A 14,162-nucleotide genomic window follows, 5' to 3' on the forward strand; every position below is an offset into this window, starting at 1 on the left:
GACTATCCATATCCTCGGCAAACATTTAACGAGTCAATCAAAGCAGTCAAAACACCAATTTCTACCAATTATCCTAAAAAAAAAAATGAAAACCAAAAATTTATCTACTAGTATACAGAGAAAAGCACCCCCGCAAAACAAACAAACCCCCCCAAACTCAAAACCTACATTGTCCTCAATGTATCGATGCAAAAACAGGGGTGGAGGGACGTACCTTTGCGGGGGTGGTCGAGCGCCCCTACTCGTCGCGGCCATGGTCATCGTCCCCGTCGGGGTCGCGGGGGGCGTAGAGGTTGGGCTCCCACGGAGGATATGCCGGGTATGGTGCCATGAGGTGCTGTGGGTATGCCGGGTAGATCGGGGCGTCATGGTGTGCTCCGGCTTGAGAGACGGAGAAGCTTTGCTGCGACGTCCACGTGTTGTAGACGTTTTGGTGGAACTCGTCTATGTCGCGCTGCCGTTGGCCGAAGTCGGTGAGGAAGCTCCCCATGGCATTATAGCGCTGGCCCAGTGTGTCGATGCTCCGGTCGATTCGACCCAAGTGGTGGTCGAACCGGTTCATCATGGCTAACACCTCGTTATAGCCGGAGGTGGGTGCGTCGTTGAAACCGGTGGCAGGCGCGTCGTTGGTCTCAACCGGGGGTGGAACGTCGTCGGGGGCGTCTAAGATGGGGGCTCCCGGGATACCTTGGTACTGCTCAGGAATGTCGATGAACCCGCGCCCGTCCGGATGTGCGGCCCCGTGCTTCCACTGCTTTAGGCTCATGATCTTTCGGTCGTCGATAGGGTCCCCCAATTTTTCTCGCGTCTCGGAGGCCGGGATTCGCAGTCCCTCGTTGAGGTAGAGCTGTGTGATGAGCCCCCCATTGCCAAGCGTGACATCGGTGTCACGATTTGCACAGAAAACGAATCTCTCTTTCAAGATTTTCCCGATGTTGACGCCTCTCCCGGTGATGATGCACACCAATAAAGCCAGGCGTTGGAGATCCACTGTGTGCTCCCGCAAGTTAGGAAGGATCGTGGCGCAGATGAAGTGCTGCCACGCCTTCGCGTAACGGTTCAAGCTCGATATCGGGAGGTGGCTCGGAACGGCCTGGCCATGCACCACTTTCGTCTTGTAGGTGGCTCCGGGGTGGGCGAGAATGCGAATCCACTCCTCCCATTGAGGATACAGGCACATGTCGGCGTAGTCATCATTCTCGGGTTCTGGAATCCCGAGATAGTCGTTGAGCGCCGGTGCGGAGATGTTGACGACCACATTGCGCACCTTGACAAAGTTTCCCTCCGTGACGGAGAGATTGGCGTAGAACTCGCGCACCAACTTCGGTGATGCCGGCGTCTCGATGTTGCATAGGATCTCCCAGTGTAAACCCCGGATTTGTGCCAACATATTCCCGCACAGTTGATTTGGTGCAAGTACCCGCTCAGCGATGAGTCCCTTCTTTGATATGGCGTCCCAAACCTCGCCGGCACCCTCCAATAGCGTCGATGGCCGAGGCAACGACGCTCCCGATCGTCGGATACGTTTGGGGTTGACTCTCGATGTCGAAGCTCGTTGCATCTGCAAAACACGACGGAAAATGAGTCGATGATATTATGATGAACGCCTATTACCCATTTTTTACCCCCCAAACACATTCACAATTGGCCCCCATACGTATTGACCCGTAATCGTACGTAAATTTTTCAATTTTTTCACTTGTACGTTCATTCGGGCATTTCATCGAACACCTAGAGTGCAAACCAATTTTGTGATGAACACTTTAGTATATAAACCGTACCTATGGCCACATTCTCACCCTAACAGCACGAAATCATCATGTATTCCCTAACAACAAGAAATCATCACCGTATCACACAAAGATTCGAGTTAGAGGTTCATACCTTAGGTTGTGGGGATGGAGAGATGAAGAACACCAAGAAAAACGAAATAAACGCACACGAATTGAAGTAGTGAATTGAAGACAAGAGTTATGATGGATGAATTTCGTGTTTATATGATGATTAGGGGCGGATTTTTATGAAAATAGGGTTAGGGTTCGAAGGAATTGGGTTTGAGAGAAAGTTTTGAAAATAAAAACTGCCAAAATTCCCTTTTTAAAATAACTTACGCGGGTCCGCGCGCCGCGCGCATGGTTCTGCGCGCCGCGCGGACCTGGGGCTCGACATACGCGCGGAGCGCGCATATTACTCTGTGACTTTGGCGAAAAAAATTCTCGTTTCGCGCGCCGCGCGTACTGGATCTCGCGGCGCGCGCTTGCATGTATTGGGGTCGCGCCGCGCAAGCCCGCGGCGCGCGCCTTCGTGTTTTTCCCGCGCCGCGCGTATGATTCCTCGCGGCGCGCAGATCGTCATTCGGCCCTCGCGCGGAGTGCGCATAAGACTCTGTGATTGCCAAAGCCGAAAGTTTCCGTCTGCGTGCCGCGCAGTGTGTGTCCCGCGGCGGGCGCCTCCCCTTTTTTTTTTTGTTTTTTTTGTTTTTTTTGTTTTTTTTTTACTGGAAAACGAAACACACAAATAAAAATTTAAAACAAAACTGGGTTTAATCAAATAAGTGAAAAAAAAAAATGAAAATGCGACGAAAGGAAGTCGGGTTGCCTCCCGATTAGCGCTTTAGTTAACGTCAATAACATGACGGGGTACCGTGTTTTCTTCATGGAATTGCGGTGATGTGAGTGACCGCCTTTTCGCTTTCGAATACGCCTCCAAAATAGGGCTTAACCCTCTGTCCATTAACCTTGAATTTTTCGCCTCTTTGGTTCGTTAATTCAACCCAACCATGAGGGTAGACTTGATCGATCTCGAATGGCCCGGACCACCTCGACTTCAACTTTCCGGGAAAGAGCTTCAACCTGGAATTAAAGAGTAGTACCTTTTGGCCCGGCTTGAGGTCCTTCCTGACGATGTGCTTGTCATGCCATGCATTGGTCTTCTCCTTGTAGATTCTGGCATTCTCGTACGCTTCTCGTCGGAGTTCATCGAGGGCGTTCAGTTGAAGGAGTCTCTGTTGGCCCGAAGCTTTGTAGTCGAAGTTCAGCTTCTTCATCGCCCAGAGTGCCCTGTGCTCTAGCTCGACTGGCAAATGGCATGCTTTTCCGTAAATGAGGTGGTACGGGGACATACCAATTGGCGTCTTGTAGGCTGTGCGGTAAGCCCATAGTGCGTCGTCGAGCTTGGCGGCCCAGTCTTTTAGAGAACTTCCCACCGTCTTTTCCAGGATTTGCTTAATTTCCCGGTTAGAGACCTCCGCTTGTCCGTTGGCTTGAGGGTGGTACGCCAATGTTTTCCGGTGTGTGACGCTGTATTTGGCGAGGAGTGCGTCGAACTGCCGGTTACAAAAATGTGCTCCCCCGTCGCTGATGATGGCTCGTGGTGTGCCGAATCGGGTGAAAATAGTCTTTAAGAACTTTAAGACCACCTTCCCGTCGCTTGTCGGAGTAGCTTTGGCCTCGACCCACTTGGATACGTAATCCACCGCCAAGAGAATGTACTTGTTTCCGTAGGAAGACGGAAATGGGCCCATAAAATCTATTCCCCAAACGTCGAACGGTTCTATTTCCAAAATGTTAGTGAGTGGCATCTCATTTCGGTTAGAAATATTACCCGTTCGTTGGCACCGGTCACAAGCAATGATGAAGTCTCGGCTGTCTTTGAAGAGCGTTGGCCAATAGAAGCCGCTTTGAAGGACTTTCGCTGCCGTGCGGTTCGGACCGAAGTGACCTCCGCATTCGAGGCCATGGCAATGTCGCAGGACCGACTCCATCTCGTCCTCGGGAACACACCTCCTCACAATTAGGTCTGCACACTGCCGATAGAGGATCAGCTCCTCCCAGTAATATCTCCGGACCTCCGAAAGAAATTTCCGCTTCTGGTACGTCTTGAGGTCGGTAGGCACCACCTTGCCTACGAGGTAATTCACGATGTCGACATACCATGGGAGGACGGCCTGATGGACGGCCAATAGCTTTTCATCGGGGAAGTCATCGTTGATGAGTGCCGTCTTGTCTGGAACGTGCTCGAGAGTCTCCAATCTCGATAAGTGGTCAGCTACGAGGTTCTCTGTGCCCTTCTTGTCTTTGACCTCGATGTCGAACTCTTGGAGGAGAAGGACCCAACGGATTAGGCGAGGTTTAGCGTCCTTCTTGTCCATGAGATATCGAATCGCGGCGTGGTCGGTGTAGACGATCACTTTATTGCCGATGACGTATGGCCGGAATTTGTCGAAGGCGAAGACCACGGCCAATAACTCTTTTTCCGTCGTTGTGTAGTTCAGTTGGGCAGCGTTAAGAGTTCGGCTTGCATAATAGATTGCACGGAAAGCCTTATCTTTACGTTGCCCAAGAACCGCACCCACCGCGTGATCGCTCGCGTCACTCATGATCTCGAATGGGATACTCCAATCCGGCGCGGTGATGATCGGCGCTGTGCTCAACTTGTGCTTGAGGGTTGTGAAGGCTTCTAGGCATTCGTTGGTGAAGGAGAATTTGACATCTTTCTCGAGCAACCCACACAACGGCTTCGTGATTTTGGAGAAGTCTTTGATGAAGCGCCTATAGAAGCCGGCATGCCCCAGGAAGCTTCTCACTCCCTTGACCGAAGTTGGCGGTGGTAGCTTCTCGATTGTGGAAATTTTCGCCCGGTCCACCTCTAACCCGTCCTTCGAAACTCTGTGGCCTAGCACGATGCCTTCTTGTACCATGAAATGGCACTTCTCCCAGTTAAGCACGAGGTTAGTTTCTTCACACCTGTTAAGCACCTGAGACAAATTCTCCAAACATTGATCAAATGTAGGGCCAAATACGGAAAAATCGTCCATAAAAACCTTAATTGTTTTCTCCACCATGTCGGAGAAGATGGCCATCATGCATCTTTGGAACGTGGCTGGTGCGTTACATAGCCCAAACAGCATTCGCTTGAAGGCGAAAGTGCCATAAGGGCATGTAAAGGTGGTCTTCTCCTGATCCTCTGGTGCGATCGTGATCTGGTTATAACCTGAATATCCATCGAGAAAACAATAATACCTGTGCCCTGCGAGACGGTCGAGCATCTGATCGATGAAGGGAAGTGGGAAGTGGTCTTTGCGCGTGGCGTTGTTGAGCTTGCGGTAGTCCATGCAGATTCTGTATCCGGTCACCGTCCGAGTGGAAATGAGCTCATTGTTGTCGTTTCTCACCACCGTCATTCCGCCTTTCTTCGGAACGCATTGCACCGGACTCACCCATGCGCTATCGGAGATTGGGTAAATGACCCCGACGTCGAGCCATTTCAGGATCTCTTTCCTGACGACCTCCTTCATTGCCGGATTGAGGCGTCTTTGGTGCTCCACCGAGGGACGATGCCCGTCCTCCAAGAGTATGCGATGAACGCAATAGGAGGGGCTGATCCCTTTGATGTCCGAGAGTGTCCACCCGATCGCTCCCTTGTGCTTGCGTAGCGCCACGAGCAACCTTTCTTCCTCTCCCTTGGTGAGGTGATTCGAAATGATCACCGGAAGGGTCGATTCTACGCCTAGGTATGCGTAGCGGAGGTATGCCGACAATTCTTTTAACTCGAGCTTCGGGGGCTGTTGAATGGACGGAGGCACTCGAGGTTGGCTCTCCCCCAAACTCTCGATCGAGTTGCGTCGATATGGCATGGCTGCGTTCATGTACTCCACGTGCTCTAAAGCTTCACATTCATCAAACTCGTTAGTGAAATCAATGGAGTTTAGCAAACTTACCTCGAGAGGGTCCTCGGATCGGTGAGAGAAGTCGGTGATGATGGAATTACATACGTCGATCCGGAAGACATCATCGCTAGCCCTCGGGTATTTTATGGCGTTGAACACGTTGAACACCACCTCTTCGTCTTGCACCCTCAATTTTAGCTCTCCTTTCTGAACGTCGATGAGAGCTCCTCCAGTGGCGAGGAATGGCCGCCCTAGGATGATTGGGACGTCGCGGTCTTCTTCCATGTCAAGCACAACGAAATCGGCGGGGAAGATGAACTTGTCGAATTTGACCAAGAGATCCTCGATCACTCCTCGCGGGTATACGATGGACCTGTCCGCCATTTGGAGCGTGATTCGGGTCGGTCTCACCTCTCCGATGCCGAGCTTCTTGAATATAGAGTACGGCATCAAGTTGATGCTCGCTCCCAGGTCGCATAGAGCTCGCTCGAAGAAGGTGTTCCCGATGGCACACGGGACAGTGAAACTCCCTGGATCCTTCATCTTCACCGGCAACTTCCTCTGAATGATGGCGGAGCACTCTTCGGTGAGAGTGATCGTGCTGCAATCCTCTATTTTCCTCTTTTTCGAGAGGATGTCCTTCAAGAACTTGGCGTACGTCGGCATCTGCTCAAGAGCGTCAGCAAACGGGATGTTTATCTGAAGTTGCTTGAATACCTCGAGGAACTTGCTGAATTGGTGGTCGAGTTTCCCTTCTTTCTGCCTCTGAGGAAACGGCAGCTTTGGCGTGCTTGTTGGAGCTGGAACGCTCGCCGGCGGTGGCGTGGCTTGGGGCAGCGGCATGGGGGACTCGTCTTTCTCCACATTCTCTTTCTTCTTGCCGGAGTTGTCAATCACTTGCCCGCTTCTGAGTGTGATGGCATTGACCTGTGACCTGGGGTTGATGTCGGTGTTGCTCGGGAGCGTTCCCTGAGGTCGTGAGTTCACCGCGGTCGACAGTTGCCCCATTTGCGTCTCAAGGTTTCGGATCTGCGCCGATTGGTTCGAGAGAGACGTCTTCGTTTCGTGCATAAACTCGGTGGTGGAGTTTATGAAGGCGGTCGTTGACGTGGCCAAGTTGGCGATGAGCTCCTCTAAGTTGGTCTCGCCCTTGTATGCCCGAAATGGAGGAGGCTGGTACGGCGGTGGTCGGGGCTGATTCTGTTGTGGACGAGGCTGAGCTTGAGGCGCGGGCTGCATAGGCATGTTGTTTTGGGGGCCTCTCCATCCCCCGTTCTGGTAGTTGTTCCTTGGGCCTTGATTGTAGTTGTTCTGGGGCGGCCTGTTGTTGATGAAGTTGGCCTGTTGGCCGTTGTCCCCATACACGCACTCGTCGCTATTGTGCTGCCCGTTGCACCAGAAACAGACTTCAGAGGTGTGCACGGCTTGAACGGAGGCCTTCTGTCCCTAAACTGACTTTGTAAGATCCGCCACCTGTGCTGCCAGTGCCTTCATCAGCTCCATCTCGGGAGTGACTGGCATATTCTTCACGATGCGCCGCTCGGACGGGCATTGATCGTTGTTGTAGGCCAGCTCCTCGAGAATGCTGTGAGCTTCCTCCTCTGTCTTCTGAAAGAACGACCCTCCAGCGGCCGTGTTGACTAGGGTGCGGGACGATGGTGAGAGACCGCCATAGAAAATCTGCACCATCATCCACCCTTGGATGCCATGATTAGGACACCTCCTCTCTAACTCCTTGAAGCGCCCCCATGCTTCAAACAAAGACTCCCCGTCGTATTGGGCAAACGAATGGATCTCGTTGCGTCTCTTGTGCATCTTCTCGAACGGGAAGAACTTTGAGATGAATTTGATGCGCAGGTCGGCCCACGAGGTGATGGAACCCGGTGCGAGGGAGTTTAGCCACATCTTGGCTCGGTCCCGTAGTGAAAACGGGAAGAGGCGGAGGCAGATGGCTTCGTCGGACACGTTGTGGAGCTTGAACGTGTTTGCAATCTCGACGAAGTTCGTCAGGTGGTCTTGCGGGTCTTCGGCAGGTGATCCAGCGAATTGATTCGCTTGGACCATGTGAATTATGCCGGTCTTGATCTCGAAATTCTGGTTACCCGCAAGAGCCGGGAGAGCGATTGCCGATTGCGCGGCGTCGGCTGGTGGTAACCCATATTGAAATAAGGTCTTTGGCCCTTCATTCGCCGCGTTGTTCGCTCTATCTTCCATTGCTCGTTCCTTTGTTTGCTTTCTGTTCGTCTTGCAAAACTTTTCGATTTCAAGATTTAATGGAACGAGGTTTGATGTTCCCTCACTCCGCATGCACCTTCAAAACAGAGAAAATGACACGCAAAGTTAGGAAACGCGTAACGAAATCAAATGGCAGATAAGATTGTTTTTCGACGCTATTGTAAAAAGTCCCCGGCAACGGCGCCAAAAACTTGTTGCGATAATTTTATAACTAGCACGCAAGTGGACGTATCGAACAAGTAATAGTGTTACGTAAGTAACGGATATCGATCCCACAGAGACTAGTTACTCTAGCGACGTACAATCTAAAGAAAATTGATTTCACTATATTAAGGTGGGAGGTGCAAGAATTAACTATAATAAAAATAACTGAAAACAACAGAAATTTAACACGAAACTTCAAATAAGAGAAAATGGGGGTCACGACTTCCCCGCGAAACCCCCTAACCCAATTTAATCCGGCTACATCGCAACCCCGCTAAAAATCTAGCCTCTAACGGAGTCCATAGTTAACAACATAGTGATCAAAACAATAATCAACATAATCATCAATAAGCAAAACTCTATGAAATTCATGATGGGAATAATGAAACTATCAATTAATTCAGAAATAAACGTAATAGAGAGTAAGGGAAAGAAAGTAAAAACTATTAAAAACGGGAGTTCACGGTTGCTCGTTCGTCGGATCGTCGACTCAACTTCGCTCCCAAACAAAAGCTCTCAAACAAAGGTGCAGCCAAAAGTAGAAAAAAACTAAAAACTAAACTAGCATGAGTTAATTAGGTTACAAAAGGTGTTTTTAGCCCTGAGTGTGTGTTTTTCGGAGTGATCTGAGCCTTCCAATTCGATCCAAGGGTCAAGAATCCTAAAAAATCGCTAATTTCCTATTCCAGGAATCCGCGGGCGCGCGGCGCGCGGTAGTCAATGCGCGGCGCGCGGCCTCAGCTTCAGGTTATGCGCGCTCCGCGCATAAGACTCTGTGCGATTTCGTTGTTTGAGTCTCAGTATGCGCGGCGCGCCACTCGAGGCCCGCGGCGCGCGGTCTCGGATCCTATCTTCACGCGGCGCGCGGTGGTGGGCGCGCGGCGCGCGTCTTCGCCAAATTTCTTGCCCTTCTCAATTTTGACTCCATCTTGACCATTTTCACTCCGAATCTCATCATCTTTTCACGAAATTGTTTGTAGATGCTCTAATGGTCCTCTGAACCTGAAATTACTCGAAAACCTACTAAAACCATTAAAATACTTGAGGACTCGTCGGTTTTCGGTTCGGGAAATAGGAGTTTTACGCGTGATAAACGCACCTATCAAATCCCCGGCAACGGCGCCAAAAACTTGTTGCGATAATTTTATAACTAGCACGCAAGTGGACGTATCGAACAAGTAATAGTGTTACGTAAGTAACGGATATCGATCCCACAGAGACTAGTTACTCTATTGACGTTAAACAATCTAAAGCAAATTGATTTCACTATATTAAGGTGGGAGGTGCAAGAATTAACTATAATAAAAATAACTGAAAACAACGGAAATTTAACACGAAACTTCAAATAAGAGAAAATGGGGGTCACGACTTCACCGGAAAATTAAGATTCGGGGGTTTTGGGTTCCAACAACTAGACCTACTCTACTCACGCTAATCTCATTCTCCCTAACATATTACTAGCCTCTCTCGAGTGATCTAGCAACCTACGCAATTGACGGATTATGTATCCTCTCGGCCTCTAATCCTATTAAAACAATCACGAGCAATAAATACGAGAAGTCAAACGATTACATTAAGCTTAAGCCGTCTAGCAACCTAAGAACAAAACGAAACATGGATTATGAGCATGAGTTTTCGCCCTCTCTCGAGTGACAGAAACTCCTAAAAACAATCCTAAAGGTGGCCAACCCAAAGAACGCATTAAGAACACATCCACACAAGCATGAATAATTGAGTACATCAAAGCATAATTTCACCCTAGCGAAACCCCCTAACCCAATTTAATCCGGCTACATCGCAACCCCGCTAAAAATCTAGCCTCTAACGGAGTCCATAGTTAACAACATAGTGATCAAAACAATAATCAACATAATCATCAATAAGCAAAACTCTATGAAATTCATGATGGGAATAATGAAACTATCAATTAATTCAGAAATAAACGTAATAGAGAGTAAGGGAAAGAAAGTAAAAACTATTAAAAACGGGAGTTCACGGTTGCTCGTTCGTCGGATCGTCGACTCAACTTCGCTCCCAAACAAAAGCTCTCAAACAAAGGTGCAGCCAAAAGTAGAAAAAACTAAAAACTAAACTAGTATGAGTTAATTAGGTTACAAAAGGTGTTTTTAGCCCTGAGTGTGTGTTTTTCGGAGTGATCTGAGCCTTCCAATTCGATCCAAGGGTCAAGAATCCTAAAAAATCGCTAATTTCCTATTCCAGGAATCCGCGGGCGCGCGGCGCGCGGTAGTCAATGCGCGGCGCGCGGCCTCAGCTTCAGGTTATGCGCGCTCCGCGCATAAGACTCTGTGCGATTTTGTTGTTTGAGTCTCAGTATGCGCGGCGCGCCACTCGAGGCCCGCGGCGCGCGGTCTCGGATCTTATCTTCACGCGGCGCGCGGTGGTGGGCGCGCGGCGCGCGTCTTCGCCAAATTTCTTGCCCTTATCAATTTTGACTCCATCTTGACCATTTTCACTCCGAATCTCATCATCTTTTCACGAAATTGTTTGTAGATGCTCTAATGCTCCTCTGAACCTGAAATTACTCGAAAACCTACTAAAACCATTAAAATACTTGAGGACTCGTCGGTTTTCGGTTCGGGAAATAGGTGTTTTACGCGTGATAAACGCACCTATCAGCGACAACATTACCTATACCCTCCAATAGCATAGAGGTGCCATTAGCGGTCATAATGAGAATATATGAATGGCGAGACAATAAAACAAAATATGAAAAGTGATGGGACATATGATGGGAGGTACCCAAATCAAGTATCCACAAGGATGATGATATACCTGAGACTAACGACATGGAAAAACTTTTTGAGGAAGAGGTGGACATGATATGAGGCTACGAGGCAAGGAAATGTTGAAACTGATCAAACATTTACGGATTCACACATGGGGAAACAACATCGTTGGTGAATTAAGGTGGGCGAGGTATCCACGGAGCTGTTGGACGGGGTGCCCACGGAGCCGTCGGGCGCTGCTGAGGCTGGGGTGGACTATTGCTGGTGTGGTCATTGTTGCTACTGCGCTTTGCCTCAGCTCAAAAAGATTGGACACTGAGCCTTCCAGTGTCCTTTCTTCTTACACAAGACACACTTATCTAGATGGACTATCATCGATGGATTGAGCGCACTACCATCAGACGACCGATATGCGACAGCAATGACATCAGGCGTTGCAGGTGGTGGAGTTTCCTTGTCAATCTTAGACTTGAGACAAACCTCTTCGGCGAGTAGTCGTTGACCACAAAATCAACAGAAGGTAGATAATTGCGGTGTAGTATCGCACCATGCAATCTCTCAAAGTCGTCGCGAAGCGCCATCATAAACTGAATCAATCGCTGCTCTTCATGCTGAGAGATGTAAGCCGCCACTGCCCTTAACTCAGCCGACATAGTCAATGCCAACTGATCCTGCAATGAGGACATGGAAGGATAAAATTCATGAATACTCATACCTTTCTGCCGAAGCGCACGAATATCCATTTCCAATTGATACTGCTTGGCATAGTTAGGCTGAGTATAGAGTCTCTCCAGATTTCCCCTGACCCCATTCTCAGTCTCGTACTTCGCCAAATGAGCACTGATCAAGTGGGTAAACATAATTGGTAATCAATGTGATAATCTTAGCATTATCATCCTCCAAGCATCCACCGAAGTCGCAAAATCAACGACCTTCTCATCAGAGGGTTTAGGCCGCATACTAGTTATGTAACTCCGCATAGACTTTTCATGCAGAAAAATTTCTCATAACATAACTCCAATATGAGTAATTTTTGCCATCCAATTGAACACCAATCGCCCGAAGAGAATCATCTCTACGACCCGCCATATTGAAAACACCAATCCAAACACTCCAAACATGAAATCCAAACAAACAGAGAGAAACCCCCAAATCGAAATCCAAAATCGCAATTACCAACGCATCCAAACAACACCAAATCGAAGGACAAAAATACCTAAACAATTACAACATCCACAAATCAAGAGAAAAGAGACGAAAATACCCAAATGTATAGATGAAAAACATAGCTTGACTCACTAAAAAATCATAGAGTTCGATCTGCGTGAAACGTGCTTGGTATATTAACTTTTTTGTGTAGAGATGGTGACTCTGATATCATGAAACTTTATGTATTAAGAGAAAAGAGAAATATAATACTCTGAATAAATAACCATAATACAAATAAATAAATAAAAGACTAAAATAATTTTACATAAATATAATAATCACAAATATACTAAACTACCATATAAAAAGGTTGCATTTCAACACGCGAGGCCAAATAAATAAGGCAAGTTTTCTCCTGGGGAGGTGATGCGGTGCATGATAAGCTAAGTTCGTCCTTTTTTTACATTAAATATTCGTATGTTTTTTTTACTTTTTGCCGAACTAAAAATCAAATGTATACGAGTTAAAATTGGCGTAGATAGTAAATAAAACTACTATTTTGGAGGTCAAAATATTACCAGATTGATTTAAGTGATACTTTATCTATGACACAATCGAAATATTTTAAGATAACTGCTTTTTATTATGATTTCGCTATAAATAGAACAATCTTGTCATCTCTACTTCTTGCATTGAATTTTTCTCCAATATTTATGGACCTGAAATGAGATCACGCGGAAGAGAATAGAAAAGGTGTGTCTGTACATTAATTTATCGGTTTGTGCTTCTAATTTAGAAGTTCTAAACATCTTCATAGATACATATAGATAATTAAGATATTATATCAAACATAATATATAACTAAGAAATTTTATTAAAGCATGATGATAATATATACATATATATATATATATATATATATATTCGCTGTATTTTGACTAAAAATATATCACTTAAATCGTCTAATTTAATAAATATATTATTATTTTTTCGTTGATATAGTAATAGTACCTCAAAAGAAATCCGTCTATAACGTGTTCCACAGGTCACAGACTATGGATGATGAATTAGCAGCCATGGAGGAGAACAAAACTTGGTCAATTGTTCCTCTTCCACATGGCAAGAAGTCTATTGGTTGCCGATGGGTATATACTAATAAGTTCAACTCAGATGGAACACTAGCTCGTCACAAGGCGCGTCTAGTAGCTAAAGGTTATAACCAGAGAGAAGGAGTTGATTTTATTGACACTTTCTCTCCGGTTGCAAAACTAGTTACTGTCAAAGCTCTTTTAGCCTTATCAGCTTCCCAAAATTGGTTTCTTGCTCAGTTAGACATAAATAATGCTTTTTTAAATGGTGAATTGTTTGAGGAAGTTTACATGGATCTACCTTTGGGTTATGATAAACAGGGGGAGCAAAAGGATGATGGACATAAGCGTGTTTGTAAGCTTCACAAGTCGATTTACGGGCTTAAGCAAGCCTCTTGACAATGGAATATTACTTTTACACAGGCTGTCCTTTCCTTTGGGTTTTCTCAGTCTAAATCTGACTACTCTCTTTTTACACGTGGTGTAGGGACTAAATTTGTTGCCATTCTTTTTTATGTTGATGACATTATATTGGCAGGTCCAAATTTAGATGAAATTGCCTTGGTCAAACAATTTCTTCATTCCAAGTTCAAACTGAGGGACTTAGGTCCTCAATTACTTCCTTGGTATTGAAGTAGCCAGGTCCACCTCAGACATTGTCATCAGTCAAAGACAATATGCCTTGCAGCTTTTGGAGGACTATGGTTTTCTTGACTCTAAACCTGTTGCAACCCCCATGAATCCCAGAGTTACTTTGAATTCTACAGATGGGATTTTATTGACTGATATTACTCATTATAGGAGTCTTATTGGGCGTTTGTTATATTTGACTATTTCTAGGCCTGACATTACATATTCAGTTAATACTTTGAGTCAATTCTTACAGGCTCCCCGTGACACACACTTGCAGGCAGCTCATCACCTGCTAAGGTATATCAAGGGGGCACCTGGACAAGGTCTTTTTTATGGAGCTGATTCTTCAACACAGATCAAGGGATTCTTTGATGCTGATTGGGGAACGTGCACGGATACTAGACGATCGATCACAGGATTTTGTATCTTCATTGGCGA

General features: G+C 47.0%; 1 protein-coding gene and 1 non-coding gene across 2 annotated transcripts; one reads left to right on the forward strand and one right to left on the reverse strand.

Annotated features, from left to right (window-relative positions):
• Nucleotides 1–2,653: 2,653 nt before the first annotated feature.
• On the reverse strand, nt 2,654–7,975 carry LOC149401809 (uncharacterized). The gene is made up of 4 exons (XM_089610895.1): nt 7,142–7,975; nt 4,757–7,051; nt 3,762–4,657; nt 2,654–3,626 (listed from the first exon to the last, which is right to left on the reverse strand). The coding sequence occupies exons 1-4, from the start codon at nt 7,973–7,975 to the stop codon at nt 2,654–2,656; spliced, it is 4,998 nt and encodes a 1,665-aa protein (XP_089467021.1).
• LOC149401810 (small nucleolar RNA R71) lies at nt 7,371–7,474 on the forward strand. The gene has a single exon (XR_016296863.1). It is a non-coding gene; the product is annotated as a small nucleolar RNA R71 (small nucleolar RNA).
• Nucleotides 7,976–14,162: the final 6,187 nt, after the last annotated feature.

The sequence above is a fragment of the Urtica dioica genome, chromosome 4 (assembly GCF_054948205.1).
Source record: "Urtica dioica subsp. dioica isolate 48M chromosome 4, U.dioica_male_clone48M_v1_H2, whole genome shotgun sequence".
In the NCBI taxonomy this organism is placed as follows: Eukaryota; Viridiplantae; Streptophyta; class Magnoliopsida; order Rosales; family Urticaceae; genus Urtica; species Urtica dioica.

Excerpts from the sequence above, each read along its gene's own strand:
- LOC149401809 (XM_089610895.1), bottom strand. The coding sequence starts at position 7,975 with ATGCGGAGTGAGGGAACATCAAACCTCGTTCCATTAAATCTTGAAATC. Across the intron at positions 7,052-7,141 it reads TGAAGGCACTGGCAGCACAG|CACAATAGCGACGAGTGCGT; the intron begins GTGGCGGATCTT and ends TGCAACGGGCAG. Across the intron at positions 4,658-4,756 it reads GTTTGGAGAATTTGTCTCAG|GACGGGTTAGAGGTGGACCG; the intron begins GTGCTTAACAGG and ends AGAGTTTCGAAG.